The following is a 22,194-nucleotide window of genomic DNA, read 5'->3' as shown; positions in this document are numbered from 1 at the left end:
TCACAAATACGACACCTTTATTATAACATTATGCATTTGGCACAGACCACTTCGCAGCGCTGATCTCTCGGAGCCGTTTTCATTAACAGTAGCCGAACAAACCTTAAAACATCTCTGATGTGTTCATTTAATATGTATGATCAGATTTAGCTTTGGTAGCTTGGTTAAATCCTGAAATGACCAGTGGAAATTATGTTCAAATTCCTCCAACATTCCCTTAAATGCAGTGAAAAGTAGACTTTAAATGTTTGACTTATACAAGGCAGACCTGCAAACATTGCAAAAAAGGTACTGAAATTTCTTTATCATAAATCTTGGTTTAGCAAATGAAAAGTTATAAATCAAGAGCGTCTTTCTCGATAATCAACTGTCATGCGCTGCAACACTGTCTAGTGATGTCCTTCACAGCCAGAACCGATATGCATGGATTAATATAATGCATGCATTTATACAGGAAATTCCTTTAGTAGTACTACACATACTCATAGCGTTTAGTGGAGATTTTGAAGAAAAAGTTAATAAAACGTGATGCAGTTGGACAGCTGGAACATTCACAGTATTGCGCTATAAACTACTGAACTACTGAAGCTTGCTTTCTCTTTCTAAATCAACTTAAGAGAAGAAGCTTCCATGGGACACACGTATGCTTTCACGGAATAAAATATAGAGTTATTGTTATATAGTAAAGGAAGATTTATAAAAAATTTTTTAAAAATGATTAAAAATAAAAAAGCATCCAAAGCTGACAAAAATAAAAGCTCTTCCCTGAATTACAATGTAAAGTGCCCAAAAATGGTTTAGTATCTACTACTACTGACTTTACAGGAGCCCTGCGTAATCGTCAGTTTGAACCTAATCACACCAGAATAACAGCTCCTCCGCACTGCTAATCATCAGCATCTCCCTGATGAAAAACTCCTGCCATGATGAAACATTTGATTCTAAAATATATTTAACCCAGTGTTTAGGAGTAAGTGTTGCCATGGTGACATGACCCCACAGGCTACATATAGAGTAATACAAGCTCTGTGAGTGCAGCAGGCACTAAATTCTCTAGATTTAAATTAAATATGCAGTTTTACACTGTATCATTGGTTATAAAAATAAACAAAACAAAATTTCACTTAAGAAAGAAAAAAAAACAAACAACATGAACAAAAGGCCTGTGAAGTAAAGGTGCTATTACAGCAGATGGCCAGAAGATGTCCCCACATCACCACTATATCAATGCATGAACGGACACTGCAACACAATAAAGCGTATTCAGAAAACCATCATGCAGAGTACTAGCAGAAACATGTTCTAATAAAATATGCATAGGTATATATTTATATATAAATATAAAAAAAAATCAACCACTGATACACAAGTATCATTTAAAAAAAAAAACTTTGGTGTAAATGTTCACCGAGACAAAAGTAGCACAGCCTGCTGACAGATTGCTCTTTAAGACACATTTCTGCTGATTTCTGCATAGAAGGAACTACAGTACGTTTAACAGCGTCTAAAAGAGAGATAAAGATATATAACGCAAACTCTCTGCGCAGATTGTCACTTCTGTTATGTATACTATCAAGACTTCCATTCGGTGGTGGAATACGTGATCATCTTACCTGAAAAAACCCCCCCCACAGATTTACATTATCAATCAGAGATGTCTTGAACAGCTGCAGCTGAAACATGATACAGACGCTTAGCCTACAGCTTGGCAAAGCAAGAGCATCCACCAGCATGCATCTTTAATCCTCACTTAGTTTAGAGCTCGACAAGTGGTACATCCCTTCCCTTAAGACCGCAGGCATATACAGCCCATGCCTTGTTCTTTCTTCTGTTGCTCATCTGATAACGGGAGGATATTATACATAATCACCCCGCAGTTTTAAACAGACATTTGGCACTAACAAAGACAAGTCAAGCCCTTGAGGTCAGCGTGAACACTGGACCTGCATTCATTAAGTTTATTCCCAGACCGGCACATTACAGTTCCTCTAAATGCATTTCAACTTCCTCTATCTCCACGTCAACTTCCTGCAATTGCTTCTGCTCCGTGACAACTTAGCCCTACTTCTAGGAGCTCGGAAGCCTTTTCAACAGGCTCTGAACTAACTTAGCTTTAAAACCAACATAACGATCGCTCGTTCTCCATTCTCATGCCTCTTACTGGGAGTTTCGTACATCCTGTCTTCCTTCTTCATCTTTTATGATCACGTTTCTACATATTGTGCTTTCCAACTGGATTCCCAACACTAAACTCTTCCTTGACTTGCAAATGCACTGTCAGTTTGTCCGGTCTCCTGTTACGAAGTGTCATTCAACAGGTCTGGTAATACTAACACTGGTACCGCAGCTCGTCTCCATGCCTCACAGTGCTGACGTAGAACCGGCCCAACTTAAAACAGAACCATTTTATGCAGACTTAGACCATGCGGTAAATCGGTATCACCTCTACTTCCATCTGAACAAGGTCAAGTTTACTTATTCTTCGGTAAATGAAACATGCAGGTCAGCAGTGCCGACTGTCACTGCCTTTCTCTCTAGTCATTCATTTTGGATTGTTGCTATGACTCTTAAAAATAAAATAAGACTCTTACAATATAGATTTTTTTAAAAACAAAAAGAACAAAGCTTCCCTACATAAATTACAAACAACAATATGTACAAACCACAGTATTTATCAATTAAATAAAATAATCAAACAAAACAGATTCTTAAGCTTGCATCATTCACAAGTTCAAGAGGTAACTGGACAGGGGGGAAAAAAAGAAAAAAAAAAAAAAGAAGTGTGTGTGTGTGAGATGGGAGTATGGCACTCTGGAAAAGCGTGGTGCACATAAAGTTCTCTGGAGGTCAGAGTTCCTGAGAGAGATGTGTCACCTCACTCCTGAGGCACCAGTCCACGCGCTCTCTCTCTCTCTCTGTGTATGTGTGTGGTTAATTATGGCTGCTAGTCGCTTGGATTGCCTCCTCCAGCTTCTCTCGGTAGATGTTGTAGCGTGCAGTTATCACACGGACCTGGTCCTGTTCCTCCTTATCCAGGATGCGAAGGAAGTTGTGCAGCTCGGGGATGGAGAAAGCGTCCCACTGCAGAGGAAGAGAAGGACGTGCAGATCAATAGACATGTTCAAACAAGCAGCTCCTTACTCTATTGACCTGCTCTGGGGCAGGAAACGTGAGTGACGCCTCACCATGACTTCTCCTGTCTGCTGCTCTCTGAGGACAAAGCTGAGTGTGTCCAGGTTCGGCCCAGCCAGCAGACGCAGGAACAGAGGGTGCTCTCCCTCTGACAGCTTACATACACACACTGTGGGGAGAAGAAAAAAACAAAACAAAACAAAAAAAACACACAAGCAACCATTATCTATAGTCAAATAAGGAATACAGAGCACAATGGCTGTGTGATCATGATGATTATCATGTTGCTCAATAATAAAATAATGATCATCACAACTGTATTGCAAAAAAAATAGTCCTTTCTTTAATTATCAGGCTAATCTTCTTTCACATGGATACACCTCTAAGACTGCTCCATGGATTAACTGAATGCATCAGTTAATCCATGCTAAACACATAAGATGCTAAACACAATCGGACAATAAATAAACACACACACACACACACACACACACACACACACACTTTTTAGCCTAACTCTTGACAAAGATGGGTAAAACAAATGTTACGGGGGAAAATGACTTTAAAAAATGACTTATTGAAGACGGATATCTAACATTAGCCAGATTTCTCTATACTCACCATTATTACTGTTAATTATGTTTAACTGAGGAAGCCAAAAAATGTGTAATCCTTTCAAAACTAGTTTTACTTTGGCAGCAGTGACAAGTCATTCACTCCCAGACTCTATTGTACAGGTAACACTGGTTAGCAAATAAAGTGGCTAAGAAAACAAAGGCTTGTTGAAACAGTGACTGTGAATGCCGCAGTACAAACATACAAGCGCTACATAATAAGGAACTCTTCTGGTGTAATGACATCATTCTTCCGAATTTCCAAGAAACAAGCTGCTGGATAGTGGTGGTGTTGTAGTACTCTGGACTGATATTTACACTGCACTGCCTATAAACAATATTATTTAACAGTAAATCTGGATAAGATAAGGACGGGAGGTGGGTCACAGCTGTGGAATAGATCATGGTACAATAACCGGAAGGAAAAAAAAAAAACACTTAAAAGGTTGCACTGAGAGGAATAAATGTAAAATGAACAAATGAGGTGGTCAGACACCAGATTAAAAACAACCTATCAAAACCCGACCCATATCACCGCCAGGTCAACCCCGATGAGGATCTCGAAAGCCTATTACGGTACTTTCTACAGCCGTGAGCGGCCACTGCCTTTTCCTGTAGAAGTGAAACATGCGAAAACCATGACGTGGTTTGTTCCTGTCTGTTCTGTTTTCTACAGGTTAGTAATGCTCTAATGAGATTCAGGTGAACTACAGGAGTCTCTCGCTCTTGCTTGAGTTAATGGACCTAATTATCAAGAAATAACTGGCGAGTATTTCATTAAGACAGAGACTCCACCACAGGAAACATTTTATTAACACGATCCAACTATTTCAATATTGGGCTCATTATTCAAATGTGCGCAAGACTTTTCTGCCTATATTGTGCATCTTTTTATATTCCTGAATGCTCCAACACCTTGTTTTTAAAGGTTTGGATTAAACCCATCGAATGCAAGTAACCAAGAGTCAAACAAGAACTTAATAATAAATATCATCATAACTTATAATCATTTCATGACTTTTAATAAGTTATATATTTATATAATCATCCATCCTTCCATTTTCTGTACCACTTTTCCGACAAAGGGTTGCGAGGAGCCTGGAGCCTATCCCAGGGACGGGGTGCCTGGACGGGGTGCCGACCCATCTCAGGGCGCAATCACACACACGCTCACACACCCATACATTCCGGACAATCTGGAAATGCCGATCACATTTCTACAACATGTCTGTCATGTGTGTTTGGACTGGGGGAGGAAACCGGAGTACCCAGAGGAAACCGTACCCGAAGCACCAAATACATCTCGGTGTATAACGGTGGATTGTGATTTGCATCACTGTAATAAAAAGTTTGCAGTATGAGCACCGCTTCACACAGTGACTACACACAGTTCTGCTGTTGTGTCGCTGGCATGGCATGCATGTCACAATTTTCATTTTGTACTCTGCTTGATGTGGGCTGAAATAAGTGGTGCTCTGTTCTCTGTAATAAACTCTGTAGCAGAAGTTTCTGACTAAATTCAAATTCATCACTCTGCACAAAGCTGCTTAGTTAGTCTAGACGGGGCATTTAATTAAGAGAGCTCACAGTCTCAGCACATGCCATTTAACGAGTAGTGGAACACACAATTGCATGACTGTGTGTGTGTGTGTGTGTGTTTGTGTTCCCCACATACTTCAACCCACGTTCCCATCCCTTGGATTGCTGCTAGAGGGGATTTCAGAGAGAGGAGCGAGAAATGGAGAGGAGCTTTGCAGGGGAGACACGTCTGAGACATCCAGACAGCAGCATCAGCACATTTCCCCTCTTCTGGCAAAACCTCAGATGCTCCATCTCCCTCTTTACTCGTTCTGTTTAATAGTTGAGCTTAATGTCTCCCACTGCACTGAGGTGGATAGAGTAACTGTTCGTCTGCTCAACGTATGTGCACATGTGGATTCAAACCATATATCCTGGCGTGCGGGGGACTGCATACTGTCTGAGCATTACTCATCTCACAAACACTGGAACTTTGTCACGAGACGTGTGTGTTGTGTGTTTGACGTCAGAGGAGGCCCTTAGCAGCAGGACGTCTAAGCCGTGATTATGGAAAAGATGGCTGGAAGGGTTTCTGATGGAAGAGGAGTTCGGGCACAGGTTTCCAGTGGAATTGGCCTGTCTGGAAGGCACGGAGGGAGCTAGCAGAACTAGACAGTGTGTGTGTGCAAAAAGATCTGTGGATGTGGGGAAAGAGGCCAACAACAAGTGTACCAACTGGTCTCTTGACTGTGTGTGTGTGTGTGTGTGTGTGTGTGTGTACCATGTGTGCGTGCTATTTGGATATTCTTGGCACAAGAAGCAGAAATCATATACTTGGACTAAAAGCACTAGGAGGCAAGACAGTCCATAAATACACACACTTCAAATGTATGCTTGTTTGCTGGACTGATCTTGTTGTGGAATTCCTGACATCCTGGCAACACACACACACACACACACACACACACACACACACACACACACACCACACTGCAGCATGAGGATCATTACTGAACTGACCAGTGTACATACACACATTCATGTCCTATACATACACACACACAGGACTCACCGTGGTCCTCGCGGCAGAAGCGTTTGTACAGGGCGAACTTGGCTGGGTTGTCGGCCACGGTGAACTTGTTCAGCAGAGCCTCGATCACCTGCTGTACCGTGTTGGAGCTACTGATGTGCAGAGTGTTTACAGCACCGCACGGTAAATAAAAGGCTTCCCCTTCCTTCATCCCCGCTACTCTTCCCGTCACTGTGATGGGCCGCCGCAGCTCCAGCTGCACCATTATGAAGCCTGTGTACAAGCCGTCGGGATTCTAGCAACAGAGAGAGAAAGATTTTTTTTTAAAATGAATGTTAAATGCAGCTTTTGCATAATACATATTACTAATCACAGGGAAAACTTGAATGGTTACAAAATCATTGGGCAGGAACTTCTGCTGCAACAATAGATACTACGGTCTACTACGGTAAAGCACCAGGTTGACATAATTGGTACGGAATGATGTTTACTCAACTTCTTTCTTCTTCTTTTTTTTGGGAAATGTGTTAAATTAGAAAGAATTTCGGGTTCAATCCTGAGCTCAGGTTGTGGTTTGTATGAGGTTTCACATGTTCTTCTTAAGGTTCTCAGGCTACTCTAAATCACATCTAGGTAAGAATGAGGGTGTAAATGTGTGTGCATGATGCCTTGCGATGGACTGGCATTGCATTCAGGGTGTGTTCCTGCCTCACACCCAGTGTTCCTGGGATAGTCTCTTATCCACCATGACACTGACCAGGCTAAAACGGTTACTAAAGATGAATGAACTTGCTAATTTAACCTTTTTTTTTCTTTTCCTCTTTTCTAAAAGTATGTAATCTCCTCCAAATGTTAAAACACGAGCTTTCAAACAGATTTAATTTAATGTCACCTCCACCTCTGTATATGCTTAAAATTCCTACTACCACTGAAATACTGTGATATTGACAGTAACTGTAAGTTACACTGGACTTCGTGTGTTAGACACAATCCTGCACTCTCTGCATGTGTAAGAAGGGGAGTCAAAAAGCAACGCCTCGGTTTCTAGAGTACAGCCTCGTGTCCAGATGGACCTCGGATTACAGGCAACACAATCTCTCCATGTCTGTTAGCCTGAACGTTAGTGCCAAAGGGAAGACACGAAGGGGCCAATTATAGGTCAGGAGGCAAGCCCAATGCGCCACTCACTTGTGTACTGTAAAATAAATACACCACTGGAACGCAGGAGTTTTGCTTGACCAGCCAAAACATAGGGGCCTGACACCACCACGTCCACTACTTTCCCCCACCATCCTCACTCACTCACCCACTCTCACACACACACACACACACACACTCTTGTAATATCTGTTAGTAGCTCCTATTGTTATAAATGAGAAGTGAAAACTCATGACTGCCTCAAGCTAAAAGAAACAAGAAGAAGAGACAGTGAGACGCTTAAAAAAAATGAGAAAGCCACTCTGATATTTTCTGCATTCTATGAAATAGCACACACACACACACACACACACACACACACACAGAGACAGACAGAAATGTGTGTGTATCTTGTCTCGTAGCAGAAAATGCACTTCAAGTAGAATCTTTCTCTCTGTCTAAGCAAAGCTTATTTCTAAGGCAGGATATCCCACGATGAACAGCCATCATTACAACACAACAGTCATTCATATGTGAAACATCAAGCAGGTAGCCAAAACAAAAGCGGGGCCTGTGACATCACGGTGGCCTTATCGTTATTACACAAAGAGTCAAGGCTGAATGGAGACACACAAGGTTGGCAGCATGAGTAATGTCTCTGTGAGGAGACAGAGACACTACAATGGAGGTGTTATGTCAGGGGTGAACAAATCGGTAAAAAAAAAAAAAAACAACTCTACACCTTACTGACTTTCTCATAACAGAAGTTTTCATCTGTTGTGTAAACATAAATCGCTTCCGCACATCGTCGCTGTAATTATTGCACCATTGTTCCAAATCCCGCTGCACACTGCGCTACACACATTGGCAGAGGTGATCTGGATGATGGTGGAAAGACTGTTACTATGTGGACTAATTAGCGTGCATCCCAATGACAACAGACCATCTTTCCGAATCAGGAGCACATAAGTATGTAAAATACTGACCATATAAATACAATGGGCTACATTAGAAACTTTGTTAGAAGAGGATAATGCATTATTATTTCACTTTAGCTACCACAATTTAACCTAGTCAGTTCCCAAGCAACTAAAACATTGGACTGGGCAGCAGGCTAGACTTTTATCCTCCCCATGTAAACACCAATAGAAGGTAAAAAGACTTCCCAAGCACACAGTTTGCACAGAAATATAATCTCCCCTCCATTAGGGATAGTCTTAACCTGGCTTTGATTGTGTGTGCATCTAAAGAGAGGTCAGGAAAGGTATAGGACTGTTAGTTAAGTGGTTAATAATGGATAGTGGGGCAGTTGGTGGACAGAGTGGACAGGAGGAACTCACCAGTGTCATTTTAAAGTGGTCTCGTGTGGCTGCGTTATACAAGTCGATCTTGTGCCTGATCTCCTCATAACTGAGATGAGTCCGGAGGTCTTTCTCCTTCTCAGCATCCTAAACAGCAGAGATAAAAAGAGAGTTAACGGCAAGAGAAAAAAAGGCAAAATAAGCTTGAGAAAAATATGTCTGAGGATAAAAGGTTACTTCAAAACAGTATAAATCCATACTGGTAGACTTTAGCATACACAAATACACAAACACAACCACATCACAATATATACAGTGTTGCAGTTTAAAAACATTGCTTAATTATACTTAAATTTAATGACTACAGCAATTTATTTATCACGGAAATATGCTCTAAAAATATTCAGTATAAAATTTTAACATCACTTTAAAAAAAATAGAAGAAGAAAACACAGTATAAATTATATATCCACAAGTCATATACGTCAGAAAAGCATATTAGGACATAATTTAGTCAGATTGAGCAGAATATCCATATTATATTGTCATATTGCCAAGCCTTAGTCGCTTGTTTCTAAGACGTCTAAGAGTGTAAGAACTGACAGAAATCAGCCCAACCCAGTGAAGAATCATTTCCAAAATATTCAAACATCCTTGAAGGAAAAAGAATGTTGCAACCGCTCTTTGTCCTATTTGTGTTGTGTAACTTCAACAAGGAAGGACTTGCTACAAATAAGTGAGTTCTGATACACTGCACTAAATGAAGCTCATGATTATACGAGGAAGATCAGAAGTAAGAATGATATTTTACGCCCGTGCGTCGCAGGAAAGCCCCAAAGCCCAATGCGTGATGTGTGCTTAAAATACTATACATTCCATAAGAGCCAATAGCATTCCAAATAGATGTCAACTTTATAAGCATAGATCATTGTACGCCTGTTGATTTGGAACATTCTCTACAATGTTCCTCAAGACCTCCTTCTCGAGTAAAAGCTCTTAGGCACGTTTGGACTGTCGCTCTACGGGCTGTTGTTGTCAGCAGCTTCAAGTGCACTCTGGTCTTACATGGTCATAAGACGGCAGAGAGAAGCAGGTCTGCTTTCATGAGCTGGCCTGTTCAAAACAAAGCTTGAAAGCCTACAGCAGCACAGCTTAACCCAGAAGGCACAGAGCCCCTTATAAGGTAAGGTTCTTGTCTCGGGAAATAATGCCAACACGTCGGCACACAAGGACCTTCACACTGTAGAGTACTGCTTAAATACTGTACCAGACATAGACCTGGCTTCTCTTTCAAATGTTGCACATGTCCCTTTGCTGTAAGGGTCAAAAGTCCCTCAGAGTCCCAGAGGCAATAACAGAAGGGTTTTTTTTCTGCTCACTGTAGCTGTATTACTGATATTGAGAGTGAGGAAAGAGGTGGTGTCCTTGTGGTCTAAGCGCATATGCTGTGCTAAGCCATGAATGCAAAGCTGTAAAAAAAAAAAAAAAAAAAAAAAAAAAAAGTTTAGTTTGCAAATGTAGGCTATGTGTAGTTAGCATTGGAATTTCCAGGCCTGATGCACTCTCACTGTTTGGTGATGTGAAGCTTGGAACGGCTTCAGCTTGACCTCATTTGCTAACTGAGTGATTCATAGCTGGATTAGCCTGACAGGTGCTATTCTGGTGCACCCCTAAGGTGCACCCAAGTATATTTTGGGCCTCAGTGACATATACCAAGAGAGAGAGAGGGGGGGGGGGGGGATATCCATCCCCATCACCTGTGCCTTCAGTCTAAACTCTTAACAATTCATTTAACTGGATTTAAATCAAAACTGTCTACATGTGCCGCAATCATAGGCATCATATTAGTCATCGTCTTAGTAATACCCGTGTTGATGTTCCTGACTGGAAAGCCTCCAAGGCCTAAATAGGTACATAAACTACAGAGCTCTTCTCACACATGTAATCCAGCTTCAAATCTTTTCTCGCCCACATTGACTTGGTTTCCATGCAAGCAATGGCAAACAAGAGCGAAAAGACACATTTATAACCCACAGACTTTCATAACGAAGGGATTCCGACACCACACGAGCTCAGCTGAGCAATTAACACACGCTTTCTGATGAGGTTAAATTGAGAAGCAAAATGCCCCTTAAAGCCTTGTCAAGTTAAACAAAAGATGGTAAGAACTATGTAAACATGCTCCACAAGCCCCTTTCAGTGGCTTTAAGTGTATTGAATCTTTGTATATAAGAACTGTGGAATGCACCAGTAATGTGTGCTGTGGAGAATCCCACTAGCGACACAGAGAGCACTATTATCTTGATGTGGTGGGCTTTATGATGTGGGTTCCGCTGGCTCTCTTATGGTGGCTCGTTGTTTGGGCTGGACTGGAAAACCCTGTTTGTGTAAACTGTCTGGAGTTTAGCTCGATGTCAGACCTCCAAGACACTCTACAAAACATTATTTAATATAACAAACAGTACTGTAGTCACACCCAGCCATAAGTGCACGCAATTCTCTGATTCTATGTTTCTTCGAGCAACATGCACCTGTCTTTTATTTGATATATTTGCTCATATAATGCCTCCTCTAAGACATTGTCACCAAATTGGGTTTTGACAAGCATACTGACTAGAACAAGTGTGAGGTCGTAGATGAAAAGGAAAGGGTTAAGTTGGACTGTACTGCACGGCCAAGCATGACTAAGGAAAAACAAACATTCCGTCGGTGAGGTAATGGCACAAAAAAAAAACTGCCCTGCCTCCCACACTGCGAGTTGCCGAATCCTCCTTCGCCTACACGCAGAGATCAGCGTAAGGAAGAAGGACAAGGAGATTACAGCAACAGCTAAAAGTCTTCAAGGTCCAACTGTCAGGCATAAACCTATTTACCTCCAACAAAGCTCATTACTTTAAGGAGAAAAGCATTCATTTCAGTCTGCTTCCAGCTATCACCCAAAGAGGCCACGTGGCATCCATGCACCAGTGAAGAAGGGATATATGCTGAGCCACTACGTGTTGATAGGTAGATGAACTGTCTTGGTGAATAGATGAATCTTATGGTGTGTCATGCTCTTGGTCATGCTGTGTCATCCTGCACATCCTTCCCATTGTAGTTAGACTTCAGTGAATAGGATCCGTGGTCAGACAGGTTTGTTGGGACACTCCTGTCTGACAAAACTACTGATCTGATGTAATCTTTCCTACTAGTAAATATATGCATCAGCAAAACCAAAAGCTAGAGGCTGAAACAGGCTGAATATAACCTACTATGTAGTTTCGGCTTATGTAGGACATTTTTGGATAGAACTACTCCTATTTTAAAGAGGACTGGATAATATCTCAAGGAAACCAGGAGTGAAGAAGGCGCTTTCATGTAAAAAGGAAAAGAAAAAAAAGTGGCCATCTGACCACTCCTTCATCTCTCGCTAGCATAGGAAGTCCAGAGTCACCACACCTTTCCGTCCAAACACATTCTTTACACAATTACCTTTCTTCATATCCAACCAAGGCCTCAATACTGAAAAATTGCATGTAAAGCAGTCTGTTTCTTCGGATCCAGGGTGTCTTGGTTGCGAAAGTGGCAGCTGACTGTGGCAGCACTTCTCCAAGTTGCCACTCATTCTTGCTTAGCTGGGAACAGTTTTGGCTTTCCCTGGCTTGATCAGACAACTTCTAAGGATTTTGATTGTTAGTTGATGACTCACATGATGAAGATTCTCCCAGGGCTGTGTGTGTGTTAGAAAAAAGCTTCTGAAATCACATCAGGCTAAACAGATGATACCTAAACACTTTAGCCAAGATCATAAAGCTATTAGTTCACTTAGGACTACAGAATCACAAGTACACGAGTATTATTTTCTCAAGTTTGTGGGGTAGGTAACTGGAAACTCCCTAATCTTATTCCTTCAAGCTTCTTTTGTAATTCCCCTAACATTGCCTAGTGCAGTTATGTTTTTCAGTCAGATGGTTATATTGTGATCACCTACAGTGTACACCAGGGACTGAAAGGACAGATGTCTGATCATATGCCTGGGTTTTGTTGCTGTGTACTATAAGTGGAGATCTTCCCACACCCTCATCATTTGCTTGTGTACCATTCTTTAGGTAAACAACTCATAATTCTGCATAGTAAAGTACACTCCCAACAACAGGCTCGGCATTCTGGATTATATTAACGTTATAAAGGTCAGGACTCCTTGCACCTACTCTGTAGAGTCCTGGGTGTGTAAGATAAGCGGGTCATTTCAAGAGAACAATTCAAATGCCTGAGCTCCTCAGAACTGAAGAGTGTACTTAACAGACCAACAACAATATACACTTCCTCTTTATAACATTTAAGTCACATAGTGGAAACCTGGACCTATCAAGCACCTTGTAGATATTTCCTTTATACACATAGTCTCTGTTCAAAGCACATTTATCAGGGGAAATTACATTTTTGATCAAGTGTACTCATAGATCAAACTTATGAGGCTGTCATATGTGACACTGGAAACACAACACTCAAAATGGCCTGAAGGCACTGACAGGGTAATAGAAAAGACTTCAAACAGACCTGATGAAAAGAGAGCACACTGTTAGTTTGACTCATCAGTAAGAAAGTCTGTCATTTCTCCAGTGGGAGATTAAACCAGACTGGAGCAGGACTGGAACTTTTGCCAAATGGTCTACCTTCATGAGAGCAAAGCTGAATCCAGTCCTTCCGCTAGTTCGCACGGGTTTGAAGCATCATGATATAATAATCGAATCACAAACTATTTGGGACACGCCCAACAGGGTTAAACTTTAACAAGTGGGTAAAGTCCTTAATTAACTACATAAACAGAAGCTAACAACATAATGCTTTATATATCAGTGCAAATCATGGTTAAGTTCAACAATGCTAATGCTGCTTGAAAGCCTGTATGTGAATTCAGTGAATAAAGGGTTAACGTTAAACTAAAAAGGTCCTTCATAAAAAGCTGAGCTGATGTCAGAACTGAACGCTGACTCCAGTCAAGCTCAAGTGCAATGTGGGATCAGCAACAGTGTTATTCATGTATCATTTACAGGATGTCCTCTCTGCACACCATTAACCATGGAAATGATTAACCAAGTAGTGAAGCCTTGTATGCTCGTGGAGAAAGTCAGCACCATTAATATCCACCCCGTAAAACATTAGTAACACAAAAGTGATTTTTTTTTTTTTTAAAAAAAGAAAAGTGTACTAAAAGCACAGTCACCGACAGTGAAAATGATCATATGTTTCCTAAGATTGTGCTAGATTAGTTTGTACACAACATATGGAGGAGATATAGCTGATGAGATATGAAGAATGAGAGAGACCTTTGTTTGGTTTGGATATTTAAGCTACCTGGCTACTTATATCTACTGCAAGGCAAAGCCATGAGGTCATGCTCTAAAGGCTGAATGAACAAGCCTGCTATCAGACACACACCAGGTGTTGCAACAGAATCCACACACTCCTAACGGGCAGATATCCCATTTCAAGGCCATGTTAACTAAACTGTCTACACTTTTCCTGCATGGCCATCTGGGAACACAGAAGTGAGAACAAATGGAAAACGTCAAAAGCGGAACGTGTACTCAATATCTGAAGGCAACCACATTTATATTTTCAGGGTTTTGTTATCTACTGGGAGCAGTAGCAACTGTGCATCAGATTACAGGACCTGAACAAAGCTCTGTGTTTGTAATTCAGGGATCCAAATCTTATTCTGCGCTTTCCAAAAAAGAAAAAAAAGAAAGAAAAAAAAAGGAAATGATAAGACTTAACAAAACTGAAGGCAAAGCATGTTGGCGCCACATAACCAACCTTCACAATGACACACCATCAAAGGAACTTTTCAAACATTTGGGTCATGAAGGAGCACTTGTTATGATTAAATCCATTTCTATGGCAATACTGACATGAGTTTAGACAGGTAGGAGGTCACATGACACACAAACCGGTTGTGGTAAGGGTGAAATACGGAGAATTGTTGATGAGTTTTACCTGTCCCAGTGGAAAACATGCCACAAGAGTGAGCTAAAAAGGCTGCATCATTAGTTCTCACTTAAAGCCTGCATAACCCCTATGTAAGCTGTACTGCTAATTACACCAACCCTGCATTCATACTAGCAAGCGACAAGGCGACAGACGACCGTTCATTTTCTATATACATGCACAACATTGAGCTGTGATTTCAGCGACAGCAGCGAACGACATTTAAACTGAGATTTTGCTCAATTCTAAGCAAATTATGTATGTTGCATTAAAGTGACAAATCCAAATGATTGGCTCAAATGATACCTGAGGCCAACAGTGCTCCGATGTTGCTTCACAATTTTAGGTCCTACATGCAATTATCTCTCACTTACTACTTAGACAAAACATAACCGTGGTTTCATCCTTCCATATATAAAACCGTTCATTAAATGTGTATAGGGCCATTATGAAGGAAAATAAAACCTTTAAGGAAATCGTTTAAATCAAATCATGGTGAGTGCTGGTGAGTGCATGTAGCTAGTACAATGAATCTGAAACGAAGCTAGTTCAAATCCTAGCAGGTAACATGATTACTGCATTGTTTTTATTTTTAGTGCTAGTTAGATTTATAAGCCTTTACATGTTAGCTAGTACTTGTTTTTCATCTAAATTTTTTGAAATGCTGGGCAGTGCACACCCACAAGCGATAAAAGTAGAGGTTGCTACACACTTACCTGCAATGAACTACAAGCAACACGATTTACTTGTCACTTGTGAATGTGCATGTTGTATAGGTTGTGTCTGTGATCATTTTGCATGCTGAAACTGCATCTGGTCTTACTTCTGCAGCTATCTTCTCTCATCTCCCTCGGCAGTGGTGGCTTGGGGCAGTGGTGGCTTGGCAGTTAAGGTTACTGATCAGAACGTCAGGGGTTCAAGCCCCAGCACTGCCAAGCTGCCACTCTTGGGCCCTTGAGCAAGGCCCTTAACCCTCTCTGCTCCAGGAGCGCTGTATCATGGCTGACCCTACGCTCTGACCTGGATCAACCTCCTAACACACTGGGATATGCGAAGAAAAAGAATTTCATTGTGCTGTAATGTATATGTGACCAACAAAGACTCATTACCACTATTATCATTAACTTCAAAGGCCTGTTCAGACACGGACTACAGGCTACACTTCACCCATGGAGGTTCCACCTGATGGCGGTAATTACATCCCGGCTTCTAAAAACTGTGTCCAGATGCTACACAAGCTTCAGCAGCTCAGTTCGCTTGATTGAGACCACAGCGTGAGAGGACTGGAACAGTACATGCATATACTTCATGCATACTACTCAGACCCTTGACCCAACCTCACACGGTTTTTAAAACAGATGAACTCTGGTGTTAAATAGTTACGAGGCATGGCATATCAACAGGGATATGAATTTTGTTAGCGCACTGTTGATTCACGGATGTAATTTTACACGCGTGCACACACCTGGTCAATCATCACACGGCTCATCTGCTCCATGACACACAAGGCCGCTCGGAAAGCAAATCATGGTAACCTGCAACCTGCTCTTGAGCAAGGAAAGCCGGCTTAGAACCAACATCACAGCCAAACCCAAACCCAAGTATGATACAATCTAAATTACTTAAGGACAAAGGGTTGATTATGTTATATAGTGTACATTTATACATTTCTGTTGCAGAATTATGCAAAACATTCTTTGAGTTCATGTTAAGCAAGACTGATGAACTATTAGACTGCTGAACAATTAAGACTGCTGAACTGCAAATGAGCTTTTACAACAGAAAAAAACATGTAAGGGGAATTACTTTCTATTCTGTCACTGAACTGTAAAACAGAACTAATAAAAGAGGATGTGGATTTGCACGGCATGGATAACGCACCACCATCTGAGTTTCGTGAGCTCCACCCAGAGACCGTTGCAAATGTAAACATCTGGGCGCTTCAGAGGTTCTGGTCTAAACATCATGCTTTTACATGGCTGGCAGTTCCCTGTGTCACTGTCTCCAAGTTACGTTATATTACAATGTTACACACCAAAGTATAGAACAGACTAATTAAACAAGCTCTGCTGTAAACCTGTAGCTGGGCTTATTAATCTGGCTCTTCAAAATAACTTGAATTTGAACTTTTGAATTGAGCTTTCAAAGAGTCCCGTTGCAGCCTTCTCATAAATATCAGAAGGGTGTGTCAAGTTACATCTTTGATCCATCTTTCCAGTCTAGTCTGACTGACATTTACATCTTTCCAAAAGAAAATTTAATTGATTCAGTGGCAGGGAGAACAAATCCCACAAATTTCTTTCTTTCTATTTTCACAAGCTTTCTTTCTAGAGGTGGGGAACGTGGTAAAAAAAAAATAATTTATATATATATATATATATATATATATATATATATATATATATATATATATATATATATATATATATATATATAGTTATAGATATATGGTACAAAAATATACTTTAACACCAAATCAGCTGCTTGTTACAGCAAGGATCAATGGAGCTGGTGTTATAAAAAGTACAGATGCTACCAGTGATCTCTCACAAAATTGTCGTTTTGAGATAATAAAAATAGCAGTGTGTCATATCCCCCTACATGCTTCACCCTTGGTCTTACACTGTGCAATTACAGCAGGCTTTTAAGATTATTACCAGTCACACTACCAAATCATCCCAGTAAAATCTTGGCCAAATTCTATGACAGACTCTGTGATAACATGTTCTTAATGTCAGACTATATGGCAAAGATGAATGAAAATGACTACGTTCTACGTACATCAATCAGCACAGTCTGGTCTTCTGCAGAAAATGGGGTCGCATAAACAAACACTGCTCAAAGTGAGTTTCAGGCAATAAGGATATTTTTCTGCCCGTTTATGTCTCACCATGGCCATTACTGTATCTGTAGCTGTCCCGTGAGTTCTGCATCAGCCTAAGCCATCCTTCTCTGGTGGATATTATGAAGTAGCTATTACTATCTTAGAGTTTAATAAAACTTTCCGACACTGCCAGAACTTTGCTGTTGGTTGCCTTGTGTCGCTAGGGCACCAAGTGAGCACGCCACATTATGTGTTCTTACTACCAATCTCATCTCATGGCCAAGGGCTTATTTTACAATATGTGAGTTTTGTCTACGACCGAAAACTCATACCGTACAAAAAGAAAGTTTTAATCGAATTAAATCAAGCTTTACTGTCTCCTCAAAGTACATCCCAAGTCTGAAAGAATCCTCAACGGATCTGATTTGCGTCACTGCTACTACATCTACTGCATCTGATATAGAACACTATAAGCCATTAGGCTTAGACCAGGCCTACAGCAGCAAATGTGTTTTGGCTGCTGCACCGCTGGCGTAGAGTACAGGATAAACCTGGAAAACATTCCGGATCTGCTACACAATGGATCAGAAACCCATGAGCACGAGCGGCTCTGAAGCCAGGAGTCAAAGTTCAGTGCTTGTCCAATTCTTTGGGCAGAAGTGCTGTTGTGTGCACTGATTGGTTGACCTCACAATGGCTGAAGGACAGTGATGTCATGCACAAAGCAGTGGGAGTTGCATTGTGACTGCTTGTACAAACAGAGATAGGAGTAGATAAGAGCAAAGTCTGCAACTGGAAGAATCCACCCCCAGTGGCAGTTGGTCTAAAAGCAGAGGAGAGATTTGAGCAGATCATAATAAGATTACAGCTGCTGCCCACAGCTGTTCGAGCAGGCAACTGTATTTAATCCAGCCCACTCTGAACAGCTTCTGATTCAATCTCGTGGCCACAACATGAAGCGTAAGGTTTTGTTTAGTAGAGTTGGGTCAAGGAGACTGGACTTGTAAGCTTTAAAATGTTTGGCCCTCTAGTTGCTAAAAATAGACATTCAGATTGACCAGAATGAATGAAAACCCTAATTCGTAATAATATAGAGGAGATCTTGGTTGTCTCATGCTATCCGCCAACAACAAAACCCTCTGGAAAACCAGGAAGTGCATGCTCTGTTTGTGGTGTGTATTAACATTCCTTCTCTTAACTATAAAAATAAAACGTGCCACAGGAAGACCGTCAGTGCTGACTCGGCGTCACTGGCTCTCACAGGCTGTTAGTGGAAAGCAGCTGCAGCTGTTGCATTTGGAGAGCTCTGATGATTTAAAAAATAAATAAATAAATAAATACACAACCTTTGTAGCACTATTCACACAAATACATTCACATCATGGCTTTGTGTAAATCTCATCCAAGTCACACTACAATCAAATGGAACTCAGTAAATAAAATAGCTCTGTACTGGAGCTGGACAATATGACCATATGCTTTAATATCAATATTGTGACATTCTACATAACAAAATTCCTTTCTGACAGTATCGTGGGTATCATCCATGTAAGGAATAAAACATGACAGCATGCAATTACAGAGAAAATAAACACCAACGAGGTGGAGTGATGCAGCCTGGGTTACTTTTTCCATCCAAAACGTCCCAAAGTGCTTTATTTCACTTATACACTTTTTATCTGTTTATAGATACATTTAATGTTGTGGAATATCCGCAATACAAATTAATTCCTGTTATCACTTACAATACATTACAGCAATCTCTTTTTGTCTCTCGATGTTAATAAGGCAAAAATAAATTAAAAAATACAAATAAAAAAATGCAGCCTGTTCTATTACCAAGAAAACAAAGTGCAAGGTCCTCTGTTCTGAAGAATTTCTTGCGTCAGAAAACAGGAACGGGTTCATCTCTGACTGACACGGGAGAAATGTTAAATAAAAACCTCCTCCAAATAAAAAAACATGACCATTATCAAAAATTGCACAAGTTTTTCAGTTTGTTTATGTGGAGAGTCCCTGTCTACCTTGTTACAACAGAAACAATATTGTATTAAAATGAGCATGTAAATATAAAACTGTGATATGAAATAGAGACTGAGGGGACAAAACAGATTAAATACAGACCACACCTGCCAGACATAAATACAGACTCCATGCAGCACATATCAACCACAAAACACCTACTTACTACTTCTAAACTAAGGTAAGAGGAAACAAACAATTTCTACACAGACTATAAATAAAGAAAGCTAATATTAACTCGTGTGGAAATGTGTGTTGATTTGAGTGGTGATGAAATTGTGGTTTCTGGTGCAGGATGAGGACAGAATGAAGTAACAGGATGTGAGCTGTGGTCATTCTGATGAAGGAGCTGACTATCCACAGTCCTTCAGCCAGGACACACCAAAAAAAAAAGTGCTCCTCTCCGTAGCTGTTCTCAAACACAGTGAAAATTGAGAAGCAGAGAAAGATTATAATATGGATCTGAATACGGCCAGAGCTCTGGATGAGACCTTCTCTCCACTCCGTGACATTTCTCACACAATACGAATGTGTGGGTGCGATTATGCATGGCTGCTACGCTACAATATTCACACACACACACACACACACACACACACACACACACACACACACAACTGTGGAAAAGGCTACGTGGAGGGCATATTCAAATTACACAAGGACGCACTCTACAGAGTTTTACTAGAAACAAGGACACAGCTTGAACGGTCTGATGAATGCAGTACAGTTGTTGATGAGGAAATGCTGATGTCAGCCAAACTTCGTGTTGTTGAACTATGTAAATCCAGCATGCTGTAATAAAACAGCACTGATGAGAAGAAACGCATGTACTTTATCATAAAATCCAAGACGTGTAACAAAGACGTAGATCAAAGATCCAGAAAGAAATTAAGTTCTATTTAATGAACTACTTTCAAAAGCGCTCGTCTCTTATAACACTTTCACACCACGCTTTACAAAAGAGTCCCTTGCTGTAATGTGGGTTTCCCAGCTCAGTAGTACATATAAAAGTAGGAGTTCTCTGGAGGTTTACGAAGTCGTGACTAATGATGGACATCAATAGTATCACAAATACCACACATTTTTTTAGGCAGAATTATAAGACATGCAGCTTATTTTTAAAAATGCGATGAGGTTGACTGTCTACTAGGACAAACCCTTGAACATGAAACCCAATAGTCTGTGGTCTAATGGTGGCATGGGGCCCGAACAAAGCCAAGCGTGCCAATACTTTAATCAACGTGAAAACAGTGAGAAGTTGGAGTACGACCAAAACACAACGAGTCAGTTCTTTTCTGTGGCTGAAACACAAATGACATTGTATTGAGAACAATGCACGTAAATTTTGCTTAATCCACACAAGTTCCTCTGGTCCATTATTTTCTACCCAGTGTGGTGCGCAAGCACAGTGGTAAGCAGTCTGGGATTCTGCCTCACTTGAAGATTCTGGTTTTTACATGAATCAAAGGAAAGAAAAGCACAGAATCACGACACTAGGTAATAGTGCTAGATTGAAGATTGGCGTGCAGTACTACCGTTCTACCCAAGGACACAATCAGGCCGATTCTGTGGCAGCTGTGTTTGACCAATCAACAGATTGCACTATTTCTAGCTCCACTTATATGTCTCGGTTCAATACACCTGGTACCTTTGCAAGAGGGTTATTGTCAAAGAGTTTGTCAGTGATTGTTGCAGCCAAAAATGCTTGATCTTTCGCAGTGAAGTTTGTTGGTAAATAAGACCCTTTTAGCTGCACTCATGTTCGGCGCACGTGAATCAAAGTGGGCTTTGACTTAATGCGCGTTGTAAGGACGTCACATGATGCATCTTGGCCCAAATCAATAAAAAATTCTAAGAGCCTCCGTATATTGTGGAGTTCGCGTTATTTTGCTTTCATTTCTGTGATCGCAAAATCTCTAAATCCTGGAGGAACTGATATCTGAACTGTTTCATTCCTCTTAATTTACTACTGAACAACATGTTGTGCTTTTAACGGTTTAGATTCACACGAAATGTTCGCGAGACAAGTTAGTTCCTGTTATTACTTAAGTTACAGCAGCTACAGACAGTCATTCCAGCACCAGTGTCTCTTTTTAAGTTAATATGACAACAACAAACAACAAAGAAAGCAGTTTGTCATATTACCAGGAAACTGGAAAGCACAAACAGTCCTGAAGACTTCAAAGATTTACGGACTACTTTCATAAATGTTAAATAAACTTCTCATCACACAAGAGCTTCATGATTTCAACCATATTAATACATTAATACTAGTCTCAGAATATTAAATGAGTAATTAATGTAGAAGTGTCTTGAATGAATAATTAATATAGAAGTGTTTTGAATGAGTAATTAATATAGAAACTAAATTACTACAGAAACTAGAGATGGCACAATACCACTATTACTTTTCCGATATCGATAATGAAACCTTGAGTATCAGCCGATACAGATACCCATCTGATCCTGTTTTCTTTAAATCCTACTAAACAGTAAAATGGGAGTGCGATGCTATTGGTTTTGTGCCATCTCTAATAGAAACACTAACATATCAGAAAAACCTGGGATGTGACTTATAGCTGGCACAACTATCAGACCTGTCATAACAGAAAATCCATTAACCTTCTAACCAATCAGATTTGAGAA

General features: G+C 40.6%; 1 protein-coding gene across 2 annotated transcripts in view; it reads right to left on the bottom strand.

The window, feature by feature from the left end:
• rassf3 (Ras association domain family member 3) overlaps positions 1-22,194 on the bottom strand; it is a 53,561-nt gene continuing 31,367 nt past the window's right edge. For both annotated transcript variants that reach the window (XM_053649784.1, XM_053649785.1), the window contains 4 exons: positions 8,772-8,879; positions 6,337-6,589; positions 3,186-3,301; positions 1-3,081 (listed from right to left, as the gene is read on the bottom strand). In XM_053649784.1, coding sequence (XP_053505759.1) covers positions 2,932-3,081; positions 3,186-3,301; positions 6,337-6,589; positions 8,772-8,879 — 627 coding nt within the window. In that variant the 3' untranslated portion in view covers positions 1-2,931. The remainder of the gene's footprint in view (positions 3,082-3,185; positions 3,302-6,336; positions 6,590-8,771; positions 8,880-22,194) is intronic.

This window comes from Ictalurus furcatus, chromosome 19, assembly GCF_023375685.1.
Source record: "Ictalurus furcatus strain D&B chromosome 19, Billie_1.0, whole genome shotgun sequence".
Classification (NCBI taxonomy): Eukaryota; Metazoa; Chordata; class Actinopteri; order Siluriformes; family Ictaluridae; genus Ictalurus; species Ictalurus furcatus.
Note: the sequence above shows the minus strand (reverse complement) of the source record. Positions and strands in the feature narration are given on the sequence as shown.